Here is a 25,512-nt window from a genome sequence, read left to right as displayed (position 1 = left end):
TTATCCTCTCTATATACCATGTGCTTCCTCCCTGCCCTCTGCTGGTTATTATACCCCCTATACCCCCTCTATATACCATGTGTCTCCTCCCTGCCCCCTGCTGGTTATTATACCCCTATACCCCCTCTATATACCATGTGCCTCCTCCCTGCCTCCTGCTGGTTATAATACCCCTAGTCACACCCCCTATATACCATGTGCCTCCTCCCTGCCTCCTGCTGGTTATTATACCCCTATTCCCCCTCTATATACCATGTGCCTCCTCTCTGCCCCCTGCTGGTTATTATACCCGTATACTCTCTCTATATACCATGTGACTCCTCCCTGCCCTCTGCTGGTTGTTATTATACCCCTATACCCTCTCTATATACCATGTACCTCCTCCCTGCCCCCTGCTGGTTATTATACCCCTATACACCCTCTATATACCATGTGTCTCCTCCCTGCCCCCTGCTGGTTATTAAACCCCTATACCCTCTCTATAGATCATGTACCTCCTCCCTGCCCCCTGCTGGTTATTATACATCTGTACCTCCTCTATATACCGTGTGCCTCCTCGCTGCTGGTTATTATACCCCATCTATATACCATGTGCCTCCTCCTTGCCCCTGCTGGTTATTATACCCGTATACCCCATCTATATACCATGTGCCTCCTCCCTGCCCCCTGCTGGTTGTTATACCACCCTTCCTGCCTATTCTATACCCCCCTGTAAATACCATGTGCCTCCTCCCTGCCCTCTGCTGGTTATTATACCCCTATACACCCTCTATATACCATGTGTCTCCTCCCTGCCCCCTGCTGGTTATTATACCCCTATACCCTCTCTATATACCATGTACCTCCTCCCTGCCCCCTGCTGGTTATTATACCCCTATACACCCTCTATATACCATGTGTCTCCTCCCTGCCCCCTGCTGGTTATTAAACCCCTATACCCTCTCTATAGATCATGTACCTCCTCCCTGCCCCCTGCTGGTTATTATACCTTTATAGCTCCTCTATATACCATGTGCCTCCTCCCTGCCCCCTGCTGGTTATTATACATCTGTACCTCCTCTATATACTGTGTGCCTCCTCGCTGCTGGTTATTATACCCCATCTATATACCATGTGCCTCCTCCTTGCCCCTGCTGGTTATTATACCCGTATACCCCATCTATATACCATGTGCCTCCTCCCTGCCCCCTGCTGGTTGTTATACCACCCTTCCTGCCTATTCTATTCTATACCCCCCTGTAAATACCATGTGCCTCCTCCCTGCCCTCTGCTGGTTATTATACCGCTTTATCCTCTCTATATACCATGTGCTTCCTCCCTGCCCTCTGCTGGTTATTATACCCCCTCTATATACCATGTGTCTCCTCCCTGCTGGTTATTATACCCCTATACCCCCTCTATATACCATGTGCCTCCTCCCTGCCTCGTGCTGGTTATAATACCCGTATTCACACCCCCTATATACCATGTGCTTCCTCTCTGCTCCCTGCTGGTTATTATACCCCTATTCCCCCTCTATATACCATGTGCCCCCTCCCTGCCGGGTGTTATACACCTTTACTCCCTCTATATACCATTTGCCTCCTCCCTGCCTTCTGCTGGTTATTATACCCCTATACTCCCTCTATATACCATGTGCCTCCTTCCTGCCCCCTGCTGGGAATTATACACCTGTAACCCTCTATAAAGCACCTCTCCCCCACCCCTCACCAATGTCACTGTGTGCCCTGTGCACAGACTGCTATGTAGCCTATCCTATTCATGTGACCATGGGCCCAAAGCCCCTCTCCCCCACCCCTTACCGGCCACATGTATGGTGCCAAACCTATCCCACCAATGTCACTGTGTGCCCTGTGCACAGACTGCTATGTAGCCTATCCTATTCATGTGACCACGGGCCCAAAGCCTCTTTCCACCCACCCCTTACCGGTCACACGTATGGTGCCACACCTATCTCACCAATGTCACTGTGTGCCCTGTGCACAGACTGCTATGTAGCCTATCCTATTCATGTGACCATGGGCCCAAAGCACCTCTCCCCCGACCCCTTACCAGCCACACACATGGTGCCACACCTATCTCACCAATGTCACTGTGTGCCCTGTGCACAGACTGCTATGTAGCCTATCCTATTCATGTGACCGTGGGCCCAAAGCCTCTCTTCCCCCACCCCTTACCAGCCACACGCATGGTGCCACACCTATCTCACCAATGTCACTGTGTGCCCTGTGCACAGACTGCTATGTAGCCTATCCTATTCATGTGACCATGGACCCAAAGCCTCTCTCCACCCACCCCTTACCGACAACACGTATGGTGCCACACCTATCTCACCAATGTCACTGTGTGCCCTGTGCACAGACTGCTATGTAGCCTATCCTATTCATATGACTGCAGGCACAAAGCACCTCTCCCCCCACCCCTTTCTGGTGGCGCACTTGGTTCCACACCGATGTCACTGTGTACCCTGTGCACAGACAGCTATGTAGCCTATCCTATACAAATAACCGCAGGCTCAAAGCAGCTCTGCCCCCACCCCTTACCAGCCGCGCACATGATGCCAAACATATCTCACCAATGTCACTGTGTGCCCTGTGCACAGACTGTTATGTAGCCTATACTATACAAGTAACTGTGGGCCTTATGGTGCAAGATGGAACAAGTACCTCTGCTATCCCCAAAATGTCCACTGCCTTCAGGCTTACCCCATTGACTTCTCCATCTCCAAGACTTTTCCTCCTTTCTTTAGATTGAATCCACCTTTAACAGTCCGCCTACCATGCATCCAATGTTTTTGGCTCTGTTGGCAGAGAGATGAACTCTATTTGGGAACTCCGTATTGGACTTTCAGAGATTGGTGGTCGTATGGACCACTTGGAGACCAAGATGGGTGAATTGGTGGCCTCTCACAATGATCGTATCACAGCACAGGACTCGACCCAGTCTGAGATCTCCGCCCTCTGAGATAATATTGCAGACCTGGATGATCACTCTCAGAGGAATAAAATTAAGATCCATGAGATACCAGACTCTGTCTCTCTTTTTTCTGGATTTTGTGTTAGATCTGTTCTGGAATCTCCTGCCTACAGCAGATGAGAGGGACCTCCCTTTAGCCCATTATAAGGTTGCCTTTCCTCTAAGGACACTCTGCTCCAGATGCATTTTTTTCATGTGAAGGAAAATATTCTCAGGACTACTCAGAACTTTGCAACTGTTTCCTGACCTGAATACTGTGGGTTTCATTCTGATCAAAGTGAATACTTATACCACATAACCAATTGAGTGAGTACAAATTAACACACTTTAGTACAAGTAACACTCGACAAACAACATACAAAGTATACAGTATACTCAACTTTTGTCTATGTATTCAGACAACACCAGTGATTCATCATCTTCATGAGATATAGGTCATCTGGGAAGCCCTCGTTTCACAATGCCCAGGCCTTTCAATTTACATTGTAGACACCTTACTGCAGTCTCAAGTCCATACACGAGCTGAAGGGCTTTTGTCTAGGTCTTGAATTATATACCATAGTCTGGGTGTTGGCTTCCGCATATTAAACTCATATTAGTTGCATACTGGGTACAACATAGCATGGACCATTCTTAGCTCTTGCACAGTAAGCACTAACATATAACCAGACAAAGCAATACAGTAATGACGTGTCCAAGGATGTCTGGAGTTAGACTGTCTTCCAAAGCCCCTTTTGTCTACAATATGGGCTTCGCTATCAGTAACCCATAATGCTTAGCACCTCTACACATCTTACAATGGTCATTCTTATGGAATGTGCTCAATGTCTAATAACACCATATAAGGTCTGAAGGGCTCATTATACATTTCTGCTAATGGCAGGTACAAGAAGACCCCTCAATATATGACTTGTCTGACCCTAAAGGTGAAGCTGACCATTCTCTGAAAATATAAATTGACTAGAACTGTATGAATACAATCTCCTTTTCAAACCTTACAAGGACCCAGCACAGGTTCTAATACTTGTGTGTTATGTAGAAATTAAATCATTAACCCACTGGTTGCATGACCTTTCCATATTCACAACAGAGAAGTTCCTTCTTCGTGATCACCTCAACCCTCCAGGCCCACTTTAATCATCTAAGGGGCTTCCATGTCAAATTAATTATTTGAGGAGAAGGCTCTACTTACTGTATGTGGTAACATCCATTGACTCTGGTGTAATATTGCTAGCTCAGTGGCAGATTTCGGTGGATATGTCCTCTCATTGTCCTATGCCGGTACCTACGGAGTGGACCCAGGTTTATTAAATCCTTAGTGTACTGTTTTATGATGTGAATTTACTACTCTTGGTCTTACTATATCCTTGCTTTGCCTCTGTGAATGGTTACAATTGACGTTGCCCTCTCCCTATTCTTGCATCGTTCCACCTATGTTACTCCTTGGAACTTGGGTTCTATGTCTCTGGCAATAGGACCGGATTACTCCTAGCACACAAGCTTCGGGGATGTCAGGCACCATGGTAACAAGCTTCTCAATCCCCTTGATATTGCAAATGAGTTAACTACTTACTATGCCCAGCTTTATCATTTTCAAGATGACCCTTCGATATTAACTTTTACTTAGCCTTCCGAGATAACCAAGCCCCTATTCAGGTGACCCTTTTTTACCAAGGGAAATTTTAGAGGCAAAGATTGTTGCCATTCCCAAACCTGGCAAACACCCTTCTGATTGTAAGAATAAAGCTGCATACACACACAACGATTTTGTTACCAACGATTTTATGAACGATTTTCTGTCAGATTATCTGTCAGATTTTTTAAAGTGTAATGAACGATTTTTTTGAACTATAAACGATTTTTGCATCCCTTACTGAAAATCGTTGAATTGACAAGTCTGACTGAACTACAAACGTGAACGCGCATGAACGATAATTGTTCATCGTTTGACTCAGAAAGTGAACGATTTTTCAAACGATTATCGTTAAACAATATAGTTTAACGATAATCGTTAAAAAAATCGTGTGTGTATGCAGCTTTATAGTCCTATCGTCTTATTAAATAACGATGTACAGATGTTAAGCTATTTGCTAAGCTGATTGTATCATGCATAACCCCCTTACTTCCCCACTTAGCCAGGTAGACTTTGTACATCTGATAATACTTGAAGAGTTTTAGGGGTATATTTACTAAAGGTTGGTTTTGCTTTCTTGGACATTTTTCCGTCGGTTTTGCAATCCCCTCATTTACTAAAGGCCTAATTGATGAAAATCTGACCAAATGACTGGTGTTAGAACCAATAGCCCATCGGCTTACTATCAATGTTTTCTTCTTCAGGGTCCATAGGGCTCCACAGGGGAGACAATCGGGTGTAGGTGGAACCTGGAGGACCGGACACCAGCAGCAAAGCTTTTCAATCCCAGGATGCTCCGGTCCTTCCCCCTATACCTCATCCACAGCCTGAAGGCAACTCAGTTTCATTGGTGTCCGGCAGGAGCTGGATCACCATTTTTAACAGTGGGGCTGCTATTAAGCAGGCCAAGCTTATTTTTATGATTTATTTTTATTTCTAGTATTTTTACTACTGAGCAGCAGCGTGAGACAGTCCCTTGGACGTCTGCACTGCTGCTCCATCACCCCTCCGCAGTGCAGTGACAGCAGCCCTTGGCTAGTTACTCCCGGCGGGGCTCTGAGGGGGACTAGCTAGCAGGCTCCCCGGACCCCAGAATGCAGCCCAGAATCCAGGGGACAAGTAAGGTGGATCTCCACGTCTTTGTGCAGTCTTGCCTCCGGTCTCAGGAGACAGACCGGAGGCGCTGATGTGGACACTGGTGTGGCCACGACTCCACAACACCACTGGGACATATATTATACTGGCGCAGAGGCATATTCTACAGGCCAGGGGACCCGGTGGTTAACATCAGCCAGGAGAAAAGGTGCTGTCCCTGCAGCCCCTCCCCCAGCTCAGGTGTCTCAGGACCCACCTTGGGCTGCCTTTTCACAGGTCCTGGCAAAAATTGCAGACCACCTAGTGGTGGTCCCTGTGGTAGCTCCCCTTACGGGATGGCCACAACTGGTGCTCCCGGCCAATCCTTTTCCTCCCCCATGGGTAGACGTACTTTCTACCTCAGTACAGAGTTTGGCGAATACCTCTACAGTTTTCAGCAAATGCTGCAAAAAGATAAACCTTTATCTACTAAGCGTGCTGTGTTATCTTCCCAGTCCATCCAGTTATCTGACTCTGATATATCGTCTGGGGAGACAGAAGATGCAGACCTCTCTCACTCTGACGTCTTAGGAGACGAGGATCCACCCTCTAAATTAAATACAGCTGCATTGGTGAGAGCTGTTAAGTCTATTCTACCATCAGAAGAGGAGAAACCCACTCCTCAGACAAAACAGCCACTTTTCAAACATATTTCCACACTCTGACCAGCTATCTGATCACATGAGCGAGGCATGGAATATGCCCCGTAAAAGGTTTCAGGTACCAGAACATTTAAGTTCCTTTTACCCTCTCCCCACCACTGATTGCACTAAATGGGAAGTTCCTCCAGCAGTGGATTCCAATGTAACTCGTCTGGTGAAGAATGCCACCTTACCCATCCATAATGCAACCTCCTTGAAGGAAACTACAGATAGACAGATGCTTGTCATAAATCTAAATATCTCTTACAGCAGCTATTATTCGTCCTGCTAGGGCTACAACCAGGGTGGCAAAAGAAATTGAGAGTTGGGCAGAGGCCCTAGAAGAGACATTTCCCCCTGATGCTTCAAGGGAACAGCTGTCCTACATATCTCACATTAGAGATGCAGCCTTCTATTTAGGTGAAGCAGCTATGGATATGGCTCTTCTAGCTTCCAGGATATCTGCAACTTCGGTAGTGGCTCGCCGTCTGGCTCCATTCCTGTAAAGCAGATTTGGATTCTAAGAAGGCTCTGGCATCTCCGCCTTATTCTGGAAATAACCTGTTTGGCCCAGAATTAGATAAAATTGTGATTACCTTGGCAGCTTCCAACACGGCATTCCTGCCCTCTGCATATAACACAAAGCCTCGGACATAATCCTTTCGGTCCTTTTGACCTCAGGGGAAAACCAAAGGTAAGTCCTTTTCAAGGCATCAGGCATCAACTAAGGCCTTGAAGCCTAGGACTAAAAAGACCTGGGCTACTAGACGTCCCCCTGCCAAATCTGAGGACAAGCCTACAGCCTGATGGGATGGGCCTCTCCCTGGGGCTCCCAAGGTGGGAGACTGACTTCTTCAATTTGCCCAGTTGTGGCATCAAACCACGTCAGATGCATGGGTAAGAGAAGTGGTCTCACGGATATGCCCTCATTCCTGAGGCGACCCCCCCAGCAGTTCTTTCGCATTGGACCAAACCAAGGCCCTGCTGCTCCAAAAAGCCATTCAGTCTTTACTGAATTCAAGAGTAATAATTCAGGTCCCCTCTACACAACAGAGCAAGAGATATTATTCTACCCTTTCCCTTGATCAGAAGCCCAATGGGTCTCATTGGCCTACCCTCAACCTCAAATCTCTGAACAAATTAATCAGGGTGCCCAGGTTTCATATGGAAACCCTCCGCTCTTTTATCTTAGCTATGGAGTCTGGGGATTTTATGGTGTCTCTGGACATCCAAGACACTTACCTATAGAGCCCTCTCATCGACAATATCTTTCGTTTGCACAAAAGAGGATGAACAGCGCTAATATATGTAATGAGAGTATATCATGAATTAAAATTGATAGGCTGTTGAGATAGTTATATATCTCCAGTTTGCTATACTACAGCAACATTAATCATTTCGGGCTCTGCTGTTTGGCCTCTCTACGGCCCCTCGGGTCTTTACCAAGATCATGGCAATTATGGTGGCCTCTCTTCATCGTCAAGGGATCAGACTACTCCCATACTTGGATGATCTCTTGCTGTTGGCCAGCTCCCCAGAGATTCTTCACTGCCGTTTAACCATTGCCTTTCTACAAATGCACGGTTGGCTGAGCAACTGGAAAAAGTCTTCACTGACAACCTCTCAAAAGATGGCGCATTTGGGAGCCCTCCTGGACTCTCGGGTTCATATAAACTTCCTAACGGCAGACGAAATTTCAGCAATACAGCACAGTGTGCAGACTGCTCCTCAAGCGCCGAGTGTCAATTCACTCTGCAATGCAGCCCTTGGGATCAATGGTGTCCACCTTCAACATGGTGGAGTTTGCCCAGTTTCACTCCAGGCCCCTACAACACCTGATCCTCTCCCCATCTGCTCAGATCCCAATGAGCCTTCCCCCAGAGGTTTGCCTGTCATTAGCCTGGTGGCTACAGACATCCCATTTGGACAAGGGACGCTCCTTTTGGATCCCGAACTGGGCTCTCCTCACCACGGATGCAAGTCTCCGAGGGTGGGGCACAGTAACCATCCTGCACTCCTTCAAGGGCCAATGGACCCCAGTTGATTCAGTGTTGCCAATCAACATCCTAGAACTTTGAGCCATCTACAGAGCTCTCACTCTGGCTCAGGATATTCTGAAGAACAGGCCAGCAAAAGCTTGATGCGTTTCTCAGCAGTAGGTCATGTGCTGTTTCATCAGCACTTCTGATGAAACAGCACATGACCTACTGCTGAGAAACACGTCAAGCTTTTGCCCGTGACATCAGAGTCTGACCTGTTGCTCTCTCAGACCTAACTACTATTCCGGCTATCCCGCTCCACATGCTGTCTGATTCTCAGTCAGAGCGACATTCTTCCATTATCCGGCCGGCCTTCGGAGTCCTCCTTAACGATACTGGATCAGAACCTCTATACACACCTTCCTATACCTCCTAATATCCTGCCTATACCTTCTAAGGATGACGCTAATTTGCGTACGCAGTCAGACTGTAAAAAAAGACTTAGACGTGGAATCTGTGGTTCCAAAGCACAAGTGTTATTCAGGTAAAAGTTCAGACAGTTACACGCAATTGATCCATACACAATTTAGCCGCAAAAGGAAATAATACAGACCCAAGTACAGTATACATATGCAGCGCTTCCGGACCCGGAGATAGGCATCAGCAAGAGACCCCTAGTCATACAGCACGAAGACTAAAAACTAGCATTCTGGCACACATATTTATACCCCCCCAGAATAAACAGGACAATAGGGAAGTTTGTTGCTGATGTCATTGGTTCCCAGGGGAGAAGCATCTGTTACAGCACATTTAACAGGCTGGTTCAAATAGACTCTCCCTGCCTCTAACAGCTGGGGATCTTTCTCTTCACGCCCCCTGTAACATCCTAACAGTTATTCCTGAAATATACATTTTGTTGCTTGTAGGCTCTGCGATCCATAACTTGAGTTTGCATGATGCGACCTCCCCACCGATAACACCGGAATACTGTAAAAAGAATACGCATCAGTACAAAACCAAACACGACTTGTTTAGCATGTATAATACCTTAGTTATCAAATACCTTTATTTCTCAGCATTTAAACTAACTGAACCAACTTAAATCATACACTTTAAAGCTTATTGAAACCTTATGTGTGAATATGTAATGTGTGGGTATTCAGGGTTTGATATAAGGACGCTAGTTAACTTGGGGCAGATGCGTGCGTATAAAGCTAATAATACAGCGGTTTCATACAAAGTCCTATGCATTCGCTAATATGCGACTAGTTAACAGCGCAATTGTGAGTATTAATGTGTGTATGAGAAATGATGAAAGATGCAATTGCATGTTGCTAATAGTAATATCGCCACATGTACTAAAGGGTAAGTTTATCTAAAATGGCGCTTAGGCGGCCATTCGCAAAATGGCGTCTTGCGATCTCATTTCCAAAATGGAGTCTTGCGGCCATTCGCAATATGGCGTCGCTGCGATTAAATTTTAAACTGAACTTGTCTCAGCCAATTATTCAGCTTCGACATCCTGTACCACGCTTAGCGCAGACACAGCGGTACAATGAGAGGGGTAATACCAGCTGACACGGAGTTGTGTAGCCAGACTGCATCCTGCATGTGTGGACAGTACTTTAAGGGATCATTACACCGGTCTCTCACAATTGCAAGTGAGAGGAAAGCCTGACCAGCAGCAATCTGATTTCATCTTCAAACAGCATGGATGAAGCATTCAGTGAAATAAACAATCAGTGAGTGTCTATATATGTTTTATCATCCTAAATAATTTCTCTTTTTTATACTGTGCACTGGTTTTTTTGACTTGTACTCACTGATAGATTGCCATTCCCTCGTTCTCCTTCCTTTTTATTGCTGCTATTGAATGAAATTCCAGTGACTCACTCGATCACAAAGTTAGAGGAGAGCATTCATATATTTTATCAATGGATATTCTTTCATTTCACAGAGAGACTGATCTTGTGTTTTAATAACTGTGTTGGCTACTGCAACAATTGTTACTCATCAGTGCCACTTAGCAGGAGGGAGTCGAACCTTTTTGTTGCAATTTCACCTGCTTTATATGTCTGATAATCAGACTGGTACGGAGACATTTTAATCACATCAGTGTTCTCCAGTGGATTTATCTGTTATATTTTGTACAATATCCTTTCGACGTCTCATGCTTGGACTCTTTTTATTCTAATTACCACTTTTTTATTTTTATATGTGTATCCATGATTGTTTATGATTTTTGTAGGATGATTACATTTATCTAATTATTGTCACCACTTTTTTAGACAGCGCTCCAATCCTTGTTTTTTCCAAGTTTATGTGAAGCACTCCACAGATCACTATCATCTGTGCAAGCTTCATTTTATGAAGGTTAAAAAAGTAGCAACACTAAAGAAAACTGTGTGGAATAGCCCCCCTCTCTCTCTCAAATAATTACCGAACCTCTGAGCTTAGGCTGGTATTGTAAAATAGGGGGGAAAACAGAGTTGAGTCTAGAGCTGAGTCTATATCAGGGGAAAGAGCGTGTGTTCCCGTCATAACGGTAACTGGTCAGCCCAGGGCTGGAATCCCTAGGGAAGTGGTGGTCCCTCTGCTAGTGATAGCTGCCCCGACTGGTTTAACCTTTTGCTGGTTATTGAAATAGGAGGGATCCCTTGTCATTTTTTTCCCATTTTGTAATAACATCCTAGGCTCAGAGGACCGTGGTGGTTACTGATTTGGGGGGGGACCCCACAGTTTTTTGTTAATTTTACAACTTTTAAGCATTGTTAATAAAATGAAGCCTGCACTGATCATACTGTTCTATGCTGTGGTTTAAATCCACTGCAGGTTAAAGGCGGATTGCCTTTGGATTTGCTGTGAATAACGGGTTGAAATCTAGTGAGCAACGTCGATAGGTGACAAATGACAGTCTGGACTGTTGCATAACCAATACCATTTTTTAAGACTGCAATCTTCCGTTGATTTTACTTAGACATCAAATCTGATGCTTAGTAAATATACCCCTTAGACTTGATCTCGATAAGTGGTGAGTTTTTTCTACTCTCTCTTGACGCTGAAAAAGCCTTTGATCGCTTTAGTTGGCGCTACATGCAGAAGACTCTGTCCACCTCCGGCTTCTCTGGGACAATCCCACACCAAAAAAAAAAAATGTTGTGGTATTTATATCACAAGAATAACTCCTGGCGCTGACAAATCTTTACTACAGAAAATATTTGTGTAAAAGATAAATGTAACAATAAAATATAATAATAAATGAATATTAATTAGACTACCTATAGATATTAATGACCTGCAGCTAGTGATAGGCTTGTGCACATTACCTCTAATTGGTCAAAACAAAAAAATAAAATTATATATCACTGCGCTTGGTAATATTTATGATATAATCTGCTGCTTATCATGAAAAACAAGTAGGCTTTTTTAAAAAAATAAAATAAAATACAACAATAAATTTAATGAACCACAATACATAAAATATCATAAAAATAACAAGACAATAGAATTATAATTTATCAATAACCATCCTGCACAACAGTGAAATCATATAATTGACAGACTAATAGATAATGTCCCAGTATAAAAAGATGTTAATATTTGTAGCAGTAGGTTACAAATGAGCTTAGTGATGTGTAGTAGCTTTTAGTTGCAAATAGACATCTCCTGTATTGATAAGTAAAAAGTTCAAAAAAGTGGATTTTCTTGGAAATTCACAATCCTTGTTGATAATACTAGTTTAAAAGTAATAAAAAATACGTGAACGTTGCCAGTTAAATGAAAATGAAGTCTGTTTTAATGAATTAAAGGAGAGTCAGCGGAACTGGAACTAATCAGATCTCCACAGCCAGTATGAATGAATTAGAGTGCAGCCGTATCCCACAGGTGGCTGCGGCTGTAGACAGCTGCGGGTTCCCTGTGATATCCTGATGCAGGGTAGAAAGGAAGCAAGGTCCGATTTGAATCATGTGAAGGAACAATATGCGTCAAAATGTTTAGTCTCCCAACAACGGGACAATTTTAGATTCCATTATGGCACTGTATGCTGGTCCATCAGCTCGGGTGTTCAGAACCAGCTTCCACTCCAACCCTTTGACTATGGCCAATGGCACTCGACAGAGGCTCCCCGTCTCCCTTTATATTAGTTCTGACCATCGAGACCCTTGCCCTGGAGATTTGCGATTGTTCTGCAGTTCCCGGACGGCTTATTTGCAGATTATGTGCTTTTATTTGTCGCACTGCCTGAGACCTTGCTCCCCAATTTGCAGTGATTGATTGACACATTATCTGGCCTCCTATTTTAATCTTGAATTCTACTAAAACAGAGGCTCTTCCGATTAACGTACCCCAGACTAAGCTTCTTGGTTTGCAGACTGATGATACTTTTACTTAAAAAAGGGACGGCTTTGGCCTATTTGGGATCCCTGCATCCCTAATGCATATCTTCTGTGCTGTCCACTCTCCTGCCTGCAAAATATGGACTTCAGTTGCAGAAGTTTAGGTCTGGGTTTATTTAAGGGCAGAGGCCCCCTAGGATAGTGTGTACTTGTATAACTTATTCTAAACTTCCTAGCTCATTTACAGGATTGGTTCCATCGCCAAATATTTAAACCATGAGTGAATTTTCAAAGGCGTCGGTGTTGGCTTATGCACTTTTCCATCTTGTGTGGTCCACTATTTTGCTACACTCCTTACAGGCTGCTCCCTTATTATTATTCTCCTTTATTTATATGGCGCCACAAGTGTTCCGCAGCGCCTTACATAGTACGTAAAACTAGTAAGTGAACAAGAAACAACTTACAGTACATTACAGTGCAGGACAAGGACATGGTTTATATACATTGCTGTAATAGTGATTAAAACACCAACAATAAGCAGCAGGGAGTTGACAGTCACTTGTTAGGTGCCCATATGGGGAGTAAGGAGTAGAAGAAAATGTAAAAAGTAGCACATGAGGGAAGAGGGCCCTGCTCGTGAGAGCTTACATTCTAAAGGGGAGGGGCAGACAGACAGGCGTGACACAGAAGGGGAAGATTAGGATGAGAGCTGGAAGGTCTTGATGAAGCAGCAGGTCTTGAGAGCCCGTTTGAAGACTTGTAGACAGGTGGAGAGTCTGATAGGGAGAGCGTTCCAAAGGTAGGGAGCAGCACGGACAAAATCTTGGATGCGGGAGTGGGAGGAAGTAATCAGTTGGCAAGAGGCGGCATGCATTTGTTGAGCGAAGTGGAGGGGGCGGGAGTGTGATGGTCCATTGTGAACACATTACAGGTTTTGGACAAGCTTTTTCTTCAGCTGGATGTGGATATTGAGCGACCTACAAGCTATCTGTGCATGCAGTGTCCCTGCTGATTCCCAATCTCTCCTAGTCCCAATAGGATTTACTGACTGTAGACTCACTTCTGGATTCTACATTTGTATTACACTTTGTAGAGTTGTGTCAAAACTTTAGCTTGCCGTGGTCAGACACCTTTAAGTTTCTGAAAATCAGGCACTGGATACTAGCTATAGCCAAGTTACCCTGCACTCTCTGTCCTCCTCCACCCCAACTTTGGTCCGGGTTGGCTAAAGGAGTCTCCATTTTGCTCTGGTACCATTACTTATCTCTCTCCACTAAGATTCAAGAGCTTAGGCCTCAGCTACAATGGGAATCCAATCTTCAATGGCCCCTTACCCTATCCCAATGGATAAGCATTTACAAAACTGCCCACACCATGTCCAAATGCCTGAACAACACAATTTTACATTGATTATATCTTACCCTGAATAAATTACATGCAATTTGGCCTCGTTGTTCTAAATTTTGCTGGCATAGTTGTGGCACGAATGGTGCCTTGTTTCGTATTTTCTAGACCTGCCCGGGCATTTAATTGTGGCTGGAGGTTTTTAAACTTATCTGATTGGTTTTATCGATAACTGTGGAACCTGAACCACGTCTTATTATTATTATTATCCTTATTTATATGGCACCACAAGGGTTCCGCAGCGCCTTACATAGTACATAAACATAGTACACAAGCATAGTACATAGACATAGTACATAGACATAGTACATAGACAGTTGAGCAGAACTAGAAAACAGTGTCATACAGTTTAAGACAATGCAATACAAGTACATGGTATATAAACACTGCTGCAACAGAAGCAGGATGGCAAAAGTCACGGGTTAGGTGCTTTTGAGTATAGAGCAGATAATATAACTAAAGAAAGGATAAGCACAAGAGGATAGAGGGCCCTGCTCGTGAGAGCTTACATTCTAGAGGGGATGGCCAAACAGACAGGGGTGACACGGATGGGGAAGACAGTGAGCATGGGACAGAGGGTTAGGATGACAGATGGCTGGATTCCTATTTTACAGTATGTGTGGAAGTCATTTGAATTAAGATTTATGCCACTGACATTCTACTTTAAGAGGCAGTTTTTGTAGGTGTCTGTTGAAAGCCATGGCTGTTATATCAGTGTATGTGACAGTATATGTAGGTGTATGGGGAAAGCCATGGCTGTTATATCAGTGTATGTGACAGTATATGTAGGTGTCTGTGGAAAGCCATGGCTGTTATATCAGTGTATGTGACAGTATATGTAGGTGTCTGTGGAAAGTCATGGCTGTTATATCAGTGTATGTGACAGTATATGTAGGTGTCTGTGGAAAGCCATGGCTGTTATATCAGTGTATGTGACAGTATATGTAGGTGTCTGTGGAAAGCCATGGCTGTTATACCAGTTTACGTGAAGTCTGACGGGTAGCTGAAGCCACTTCATGAAGGGCTATTTAGAGAGTTTGGTTAACGTATAAACCAGCAGTCTCAGGTAAATGTAGAAATTGGTGAAAGTAGTTATGGTAAAGAGATGTTCAGATGTAAAATAATAAGTTGTGATGAAGTGTGAATTCTATAAGGTACATTTATTGATTTGGAGGGTGATGGGAGACATGTGAGGTTTGCAGGATATTTATTCCATAGTAAATCCGCTGTATGTGTGTGGGGCCTGGATTTGGTGATATGTCACCAGATAATAAAAGCAGAAGGATGGAGAAGTAGATACAGTTGTAGGTGTGTAAAAATTTTTTATAGTGACACAATGAGGCTGTAATAGTCAATTTTTGATGAAAAGAAATCTCATTAGTTTTTAGAGGAGGTGAGTGACTCAATAGGGCTGCAGTGTGCCCAGAGAGGGGAGATGCAGGGAGAGTTAGGGATGTTATATCCTTAGAGAAAATACATTTCCCACACTGAGAACATGTAAATGGCCTCTCACCTGTATGACTTTTTTGATGTCTCGCAAGATCTGATTTTTGTGAAAAACATCTCCCACACTCAGAGCATGGAAATGGCCTCTCACCTGTGTGACTTCTCTGATGTGTAACAATACAAACGTCTGGCGTTTATCCTACTTTTACCCTAGATGGTACATAAGAATGGTTGTTATGTTCTTGGCCGTATTTTAATGACCACTAGCGTGGCTATAGCTAAGAATTAGAAGTCTCCTTTACTTACTAAAATTGTGTCCAAGGTTCATTGCTACTTTCAAAATGGGGACACTAGGACTTGAGTTCCCTCGGAGCTCAAAACTGATGGCTGATGTCCAAAAGATGGTTTCCTTCAAATCCTTATTGTGAGAGTGCTGTGACACTCTCCCCTTTAACTCAGAGAACTCTGCACTCACTTCAGGTATGCAGGACCAGTGCCAGGGGCAAGCAATGAACTGAAAACACAGTTCCCCACTTCAGGAGAAGCCACTTCACTTATGAATGAGCCTTTTATGCATGGTCAAGAGCAATTCTAGGCCTGATGGCTGGAGATGTGGGACTGAAGGCAGGAAATGCTGGCCATGGCAGCACTGCAGCCAACACGCGCATCCCCAGCTGTGACTAGCCAATAGAGGTATTGACACTGTCGTCATATATCCTATCTATATTCAATCATTTCCCATAGGAAATATTTTAATGTCTAAAAGGTGTTAAAAACATTTCAACATCACATCAAGTAATGCACAATTGTCACCAACACACAGCGCAGGAAGGCAGCCATTTTGGGACATTGTTTAGAAAACACAGAAGGTCATTAGATATAGGTCTGTCTGTGTACTGCAATCTATTTAGCAGCGCCGAATATTTCAACTTTTAAATATGCGCTTATGAATATATTTAATAATGTACAGTATGTGTCTGTGGAGGATAATTATAAATCAGTAATATACTATGTGACTGGAGCATTGATAAATGGTCTCTAACGTATGTGAGTGATCTGATGCATAGCAAGATATGATTTCTGTGCAAAACATTTCCCACACACTGAACATGGAAATGGTTTCTCACCCCTATGAAGTCTCTCATGTGTAACAAGAGCTGATTTCAGTGTAAACCATTTCCCACACTGAGAACATGGAAATGGCTTTTCACCTGTGTGACTTCTTTGATGTCTAACGAGATCTGATTTCTGTGTAAAACATTTCCCACACTGAGAACATGTAAATGGCCTCTCACCTGTATGACTTCTTTGATGTCTCGCAAGATCTGATTTTTGTGAAAAACATCTCCCACACTCAGAGCATGGAAATGGCCTCTCACCTGTGTGACTTCTCTGATGTGTAACAAGATCTGGTATCTGTGTAAAACATTTTCCACACTGAGAACATGTAAATAGTTTTAAACCTATGTGACTTCTCTGATGTCTAACAAGATCTGATTTCTCTGTAAAACATTTCCCGCACTCGACACATGGAAATGGTTTCTCACCTGTGTGAAGTCTCTGATGTCTAGCAAGATGTGATTTCTGGGTAAAGCTTTTCTCACACTCGGAGCAAGAAAATGGTTTCTCACCTGTGTGATTCCTCTGATGTATAGCAAGATCTGCTATTTGTGTAAAAGATTTCTCACACTCAGAGCATGGAAATGGTTTTTCACCTGTGTGAGTTCTCTGATGTCTAACAAGATCTGATTTCTCTGTAAAACATTTCCCACACTCAGAGCATGGAAATGGTTTCTCACCTGTGTGACTTCTCTGATGTCTAACAAGATGTGATTTCTGTGTAAACCGTTTCCAACACTCAGAGCATGGAAATGGCCTCTCACCTGTGTGAGTTCTCTCATGTGTATCAAGATCTGATTTCTCTGCAAAACATTTTCCACACTCAGAGCATGAAAATGGCTTCTTCTCCATATGACGTCTCTGATGTCTAACAAGCGATGATTTCCATGTATAACATTTACCACATTCAGGACAGGGAAATACTCTATCATCTGTATGAGCTGCACTATGTGTAAGAGTATCCACATTCTCAGGAGAACATTCCTCAGGATTAGAGGAATCACGTGATAGATCGGCAATATGAAGCGCTGGATGTGTATTTAGGGAAATGGAGGGTTCTCCTGTAGAATCTCGGGAGCTTTTATCTTCCATTTTAAAAGCTGAAGACAAAATGAGCTGTCCTTCAGAAGTCGTCGTGATGTTGTGTCCATCAGCTGGAAATAAAAATGCATTTTTTAAATAAAACAATTTTCATACAATTAATTAATTTCTAATGTTCAGTTACTTGGTCTAAATTTGCAAAATAACTATGTAAAATATGAAAAGCCTAATGACAAAAAATATTACGTGTTAGGGGAAAAAAGAAAATTGTCAAAGTGAGACTTCTGGTTCCGGCTGCGATGGAGCGAGACGCATCTCTTCCCGACTCTGATACCTGCCCCAATATGGCTGTTACCGGCATATCATCAATAGACTTCTGGTGCCCACATCTACTGCAGACCTCACTTTGGTGTATGGAGAGGCACCTGGCATCCCGATGACCGCTAAGTAGCAGCGCTCCCATGCAATATCTAGAGATGCCGGAGCTCGGGATCTGTGATGTTAGACTCAGCCAATGGACCCACCAATCCTTTTTCTCTATCATCCCCAGGCACAGGTACTGCGGCCCCCGTTCTAATGGGGACATTGTACAAACCAGTATGGAGACTGTAAGCCCCTGGCTAAAAGGACATGCAAAAGAGCAGATTGCAGAACATTTAAAAAAGCCAAAGGTCACTGAAATTTCATTGCGTCAACAAAATCTATCTAAAATCATAAATTTTATTGGATGGAATGGATAAAAACACATTTAATAACCAGTTCAAACGTTAAACATACTAAAAATAAAGAATTTCATACTTAAAAAAAATATATATAAAATAAAACAATCAGAGAGAAAAAATAAAGTCCACCACGTCACACCATCGTTTTGACGCCATATCCCTATGATGTGAGGGGAAGAGCAGGAGAATAAAAGGGGCTGATGGCTCCTGATGTATGAGATACACCAGAGAGTGTGGGGAGGAGACTGGTCAGATCTCTGGGCTGGTAACACACAGTGACATGATGTGAGGGGGGAGCAGGAGTATAATAGGGGCTGATGGCTCCTGATGTATGAGATACACCAGAGAGTGTGGGGAGGAGACTGGTCAGATCTCTGGGCTGGTAACACACAGTGACATGATGTGAGGTGGAGATCAGGAGTATAATAGGGGCTGATGGCTCCTGATGTATGAGATACACCAGAGAGTGTGGGGAGGAGACTGGTCAGATCTCTGGGCTGGTAACACACAGTGACATGATGTGAGGGGGAGAGCAGGAGTATAATAGGGGCTGATGGCTCCTGATGTATGAGATACACCAGAGAGTGTGGGGAGGAGACTGATCAGATTTCTGAGCTCGTAACACACAGTGACATGATGTGAGGGGGAGAGCAGGAGTATAATAAGGGCTGATTGCCCCTCATGTATGAGATTCACCAGAGAGTGTGGAGAGGAGCTTGGTCAGATCTCTGGGCTGGTAACACACACTGACATGATGTTAGGAGGAGAGCAGGAATATAATAGGGGCTGATGTCTCCTGATGTATGAGATACACCAGAGAGTGTGGGGAGGAGACTGGTCAGATCTTTGGGCTGGAAACACACAGTGACATGATGTGAGGGGGAGAGCAGCAGTATAATAGTGGCTGATGGCTCCTGATGTATGAGATACACCAGAGAGTGTGGGGAGGAGACTGGTCAGATCTCTGGGCTGGTAACACACAGTGACATGATGTGAGGGAGAGAGCAGGGGTCTATTAGGGGCTGATGGCTTCTGATGTATGAGATACAGCAGAGAGTGTGGGGAGGAGACTGGTCAGATCTCTGGGCTGGTAACACACAGTGACATGATGTGAGGAGGAGAGCAGGAGTATAATAGGGGCTGATGGCTCCTGATGTATGAGATACACCAGAGTCTGTGGGGAAGAGATTGGTCAGATCTCTGAGCTGGTAACACACAGTGACATTATGTGAGGGGGAGAGCAGGAGTATAATAAGGGCTGATGGCTCCTGACCCCCCAGGGCGGATACATTTCCCCCTTAGTTGGTACTGCCTGTTGTAGCAACTGAGCAAGGATTATATGTGAATAATTTTTGTAATAAGTGTTTATTACTCACCTGTGCTGATATCTGTAGGGATTTCCTCCTCCTTACACTGCTGATCACCCCTCAGATACGACTCGTCTTCTCCCTCTATATCTTCTGCTTTATTATCAGTCGCATACGTTTCTTCATCTCTACCTGTATCTTCTAACTTCATAACAGTCACATACGTCTCTTTTTCTCCCTCTATATCTTCTGCCTTCATATCAGTCACATACGTCTCTTCTTCTCCCTCTGTATCTTCTGCCTTTATATCAGTCACATACGTCTCTTCTCCTCCCTCTATATCTTCTGCCTTCATATCGGTCACATATGTCTCTTCTTCTCCCTCTATATCTTCTGCCTTTATATTAGTCACATACTTTTCTTCTTCTCCCTCTATATCTTCTGCCTTCATATCAGTCAGATCTTCACCCTAATTTAATCCAAAAAACAATAAATTAATTACTTTATAATGTTAAATGTAATTTATTAATTTTAAACAGTATAATATCAGTGTATAAGACACACACAGCTGCTCTATTGATCATGTAGAAAAAGTCACTTTGGTATATTGGAATCCCACCTACCTGATGCTCCTGTGGGGTCCTGTGATTCTCCTCTGTACAATCCTGTGAATAAAGAAGACGGGGACATCTCTTTGGGGTATTTCTGTTATTGGGTCCATCTGTTGGAGACACACAGTGACTGAGTACATTGTATATATGTGATTATCAGGTGATGTTGGTATATAGAGGGCCCCCATAACTGGTCTTCATTGTACAATAAAAGAAAGTCTCCTCTTACCCAGTGATGTGAGGGGCCGGTCATTCTCCATGATCACGTCCTTGTACAGAATCTTGTGTTCCTCTATATACTCCCCCTCCTGCATGGAGTCATAGACAGTGACATCCTGACACCTTATAGGAACCTGACACACACAATGATACAGTCATCACCCAGACACATCCTCTGGTGTTACTGTATAATGTCCCATTCCCAGCAGTCACCTCTCCAGTCAGCAGCTGAATGATCTTGTTGGTGAGTTCCAGGATCTTCTGGTTATTGTCTCTTTCATGTATCAGTGAGTGAGATGGAGGCGCCGTGATGGGGCTCTGGGTGCTGCTCAGTCCTCCTGACACACAGGGACGGCTGCTGGATGTCTCACAGTTACTGGATGTCTTCTTCACTACTGTGTAATCCTGTGCAATGGGGAAGAAACCAAATATCACTACATATACTCCCAGATCCCTTCACCTCCCCAGTCATGTCCCTGTATTATTACTATAGATATAAGTGATGTCACTGTGACACTCCCAGATCCCTCTCACCTCCCCAGTCATGTCACTGTATTATTACTATAGATATAAGTGATGTCACTGTGACACTCCCAGATCCCCTCACCTCCCCAGTCATGTCCCTGTATTATTACTATAGATATAAGTGATGTCACTGTGACACTCCCAGATCCCCTCACCTTTCCAGTCATGTCCCTGTATTATTACTATAGATATAAGTGATGTCACTGTGACACTCCCAGATCCCCTTACCTCCCCAGTCATGTCCCTGTATTATTACTATAGATATGTGATGTCACTGTGACACCCCCAGATCCCCTCACCTCCCCAGTCATGTCCCTGTATTATTACTATAGATATAAGTGATGTCACTGTGACACTCCCAGATCCCCTCACCTCCCAGGTCATGTCCCTGTATTATTACTATAGATATAAGTGATGTCACTGTGACACTCCCAGGTCCCCTCACCTCCCCAGTCATGTCCCTGTATTATTACTATAGATATAAGTGATGTCACTGTGACACTCCCAGATCCCCTCACCTCCCCAGTCATGTCCCTGTATTATTACTATAGAAATAAGTGATGTCACTGTGACACTCCCAGACCCCACTCACCACCCCAGTCACGTCCCTGTAATATTACTATAGGTATAAGTGATGTCACTGTGACACTCCCAGATCCTCTCACCTCCCCAGTCATGTCCCTGTATTATTACTATAGATATAAGTGATGTCACTGTGACACTCACAGATCCCCTCACCTCCCCAGTCATGTCCCTGTATTATTACTATAGATATAAGTGATGTTACTGTGACACTCCCAGATCACCTCCCCAGTCATGTCCCTGTATTATTACTATAGATATAAGTGATGTCACTGTGACACCCCCAGATCCCCTCACCTCCTCAGTCATGTCCCTGTATTATTACTATAGATATAAGTGATGTCACTGTGACACTCCCAGATCTCTCTCACCTCCCCAGTCATGTCCCTGTATTATTACTATACATATAAGTGATGTTACTGTGACACTCCCAGATCACCTCCTCAGTCATGTCCCTGTATTATTACTATAGATATAAGTGATGTCACTGTGACACTCCCAGATCCCCTCACCTCCCCAGTCATGTCCCTGTATTATTACTATAGATATAAGTGATGTCACTGTGACACTCCCAGATCCCCTCACCTCACCAGTCATGTCTCTGTATTATTACTATAGATATAAGTGATGTCACTGTGACACTCCCAGATCCCCTCACCTCCCCAGTCATGTCCCTGTATTATTACTATAGATATAAGTGATGTCACTGTGACACTCCCAGATCCCCTCACCTCCCCAGTCATGTCCCTGTATTATTACTATGTATATAAGTGATGTCACTGTGACACTCCCAGATCCCCTCACCTCCCCAGTCATGTCCCTGTATTATTACCATAGATATAAGTGATGTCACTGTGACACTCCCAGATCCTCTCACCTCCCCAGTCATGTCCCTGTATTATTATTATAGATATAAGTGATGTCACTGTGACACTCCCAGATCCCCTCACCTCCCCAGTCATGTCCCTGTATTATTACTATAGATATAAGTGATGTCACTGTGACTCCCAGATCCCCTCACCTCCCCAGTCATGTCCCTGTATTATTACTATAGATATAAGTGATGTCACTGTGACACTCCCAGATCTCTCTCACCTCCCCAGTCATGTCCCTGTATTATTACTATAGATATAAGTGATGTCACTGTGACACTCCCAGATCCCCTCACCTCCCCAGTCATGTCCCTGTATTATTACCATAGATATAAGTGATGTCACTGTGACACTCCCAGATCCCCTCACCTCCCCAGTCATGTCCCTGTATTATTACCATAGATATAAGTGATGTCACTGTGACACTCCCAGATCCCCTCACCACCCCAGTCATGTCCCTGTATTATTACTATAAATATAAGGGATGTCACTGTGACACTCCCAGATCCCCTCACCTCCCCAGTCAACAGGTAGATAATCTCCAGGGTAAGATGTAATATACTTTCAGTCATGTGACTCCTGTCCGGGTCCATCCTCTCGTAGCATCGAGAAATGACTCTTGATTGTCTAGGAATAAGTAAAACACACATCATAGAGAACACATGTAACATAGTCAAATATGAAACACTGAGTGACCAGCAAGTCTCTGATTTTCCCCTCAGCCATATAACCCTGGACATTGTCTTTGAGATGTTCCTGTGATCCAGTGTGAACCAATATCTGTGACCGGATGACTTCACTCCGCCAGGCAATCACAATTTTTTTTCACTGAGAGAATAGAGGGTAGTCACTTGTCTCTGAGTAACCTGAGTAGCCTTACTACACCTATAGTGTTCCCACTAGCTTGTTTTAGCAGGGCGCCGCACTGCACCCTGCTCAATTTTAAAAGGGTAAATTGCGCCCTGACCTTTTAGCGGCACCCCGCTAAAATAGCATGACCTGAGCTTTCCCCACCTGAGGGTCGACGGTGTCCCACGGGTGGAAAAAGTTCAGTTCACCGGCGGGTAAACAGACGCCGTGCTAATGGCATCATATGGAGCAGTCAGCATGGAGTAGCTGGATAAGGGTTTCAGTTTGGAGATACTGGGCTCAATGTAGAACAACTAGATTCCAGAGCGGAATAGTATTTGGCGCTTCTCTGGTAGTCACAGTATACGAGCAGATGCAGGTGTCTTCAGGCAGGATGTTTATTGCATATAAACCTCTTTAAAAAGAGTAGTTCTCTTGCAAAATCTGCTTGGGTCAATCACAGCACACAGATGTCACAGAAGTACAGTCCTCCCCGATAGCCAAAAGGATATTCAGGGCTCGCAGGCCCCTTTTTATCTCGTCCTAACACACAATACCACATGTGGTAAGCCCATCCTGAGGCCCTTAACTAATCAAGCTAAAGGCATGTGTCGTGCATGTACACATTTAACATTGTCCTTTTTGGACAGTGGGGGTGGTCACTCCTTGGTGTCCTGAAACCACCTGGACAGGTGAGCACAGCCCGGGCGCCAGTAAGTCTGAAGTGGGGGATTGATCCCTCAAAGGCCTGACTTCCAGGACTCTGTTGGCGGAACCGTATCACCTTCTTTGGCCAATTTTGGGATCCAGAGAGGCAAGATTCCCAGGCAGCAGCCTCCTGGCCACCGAGTGTGAGATCTCTGGAGCTCCAGTGAGACCATCAGCTCTCACTGCACCCCCTGATACCACTGTGATGCAGGAGGCTGAGAGGGAGGACATTGTGGTTCCCTGGGAGGGGGACAGGGGGAACCTGCAGCCCACAGAGTGTTTCTGATCCCCCCCTAGAGCACCAGAGAAATTTAAGTGCAATTTTGCTTTTAATTACATACAATATATTACTTTTTATATAAATACATTTAGACCTGTGTGTAAAGCCTGGTACTGGTGCCAATCACTGCAGCCTGGGGGTCAGTGCTCCACCTACATTATACATTTTATTTTATTAGGTGATAGCTGGGTGTGAGATGGGAATATATGGAAAGGGCACATCATCAAAAACCTCCCCCCACTCACCTCCTATAGCTCATTACATTTATGAAATAACTTACCCCCCCCCCCCGCCAGTGATCGCCGGCAGAGCTCTCCCTCTCTCACCCAGAGGACGTTACACACCAAACTTCCGGCCTGTGCGTTCCACCTGACTTCCGAGTTCTGCGTTCCACCTGACTTCCGAGTTCTGCGTTCCATATGATTTCCGGGTTCTGCGTTCCATATGATTTCCGGGTTCTGCGTTCCATATAACTTCCGTGCATTCAAGTCTATGAGTCCACCTGATCTCCCCGCCTTCTGGGTTTCTACAGCATGTGCCCGTTGATTGCTTCTGTTTTTATTATTATACAGGGGGAGCAGCCTGTGGTGTCCTGTTATCACTATTATACAGGGGGAGCAGCCTGTGGTGTCTTGTTATTATTATTATTATACTGGGGGAGCAGCCTGTGCTGTCCTGTTATTATTATTGTACAGGGGGAGCCGCCTGTGGTGTCCTGTTATTATTATTATACTGGGGGAGCAGCCTGTGCTGTCCTGTTATTATTATTATACAGGGGGAGCAGCCTGTGGTGTCCTGTTATTATTATTATACAGGGGGAGCAGCCTGTGGTGTCCTATTATTATTATACAGGGGGAGCAGCCTGTGGTGTCCTGTTATTATTATACAGAGTGAACAGCCTGTGGTGTCCTGTTATTATTATTATACAGGGGGAGCAGCCTGTGGTGTCCTGTTATTATTTTACAGGGGGAGCAGCCTGTGGTGTCCTGTTATTATTATACAGAGGGAGCAGCCTGTGGTGTCCTGTTATTATTATACAGAGTGAACAGCCTGTGGTGTCCTGTTATTATTATTATACAGGGGGAGCAGCCTGTGGTGTTCTATTATTATACATGTGAATCAGCCTG

The 25,512-nt window shown here is 44.3% G+C and overlaps 1 protein-coding gene across 1 annotated transcript; it reads right to left on the bottom strand.

The window, feature by feature from the left end:
- Nucleotides 1–16,515: 16,515 nt before the first annotated feature.
- Nucleotides 16,516–24,715, bottom strand: LOC148512046 (uncharacterized). Its single transcript, XM_088482356.1, has 8 exons — nucleotides 24,666–24,715; nucleotides 23,064–23,175; nucleotides 20,783–20,974; nucleotides 20,580–20,658; nucleotides 20,363–20,460; nucleotides 19,809–20,208; nucleotides 17,266–17,823; nucleotides 16,516–16,929 (listed from the first exon to the last, which is right to left on the bottom strand). The coding sequence occupies exons 2-8, from the start codon at nucleotides 23,139–23,141 to the stop codon at nucleotides 16,589–16,591; spliced, it is 1,746 nt and encodes a 581-aa protein (XP_088338482.1). The 5' UTR covers nucleotides 23,142–23,175; nucleotides 24,666–24,715; the 3' UTR covers nucleotides 16,516–16,588.
- Between the last annotated feature and the right edge of the window lie 797 nt (nucleotides 24,716–25,512).

The sequence above is a fragment of the Taudactylus pleione genome, unplaced genomic scaffold, assembly GCF_031769625.1.
Source record: "Taudactylus pleione unplaced genomic scaffold, aTauple2 ptg000285l, whole genome shotgun sequence".
Taxonomy (NCBI): Eukaryota; Metazoa; Chordata; class Amphibia; order Anura; family Myobatrachidae; genus Taudactylus; species Taudactylus pleione.
Note: the sequence above shows the minus strand (reverse complement) of the source record. Positions and strands in the feature narration are given on the sequence as shown.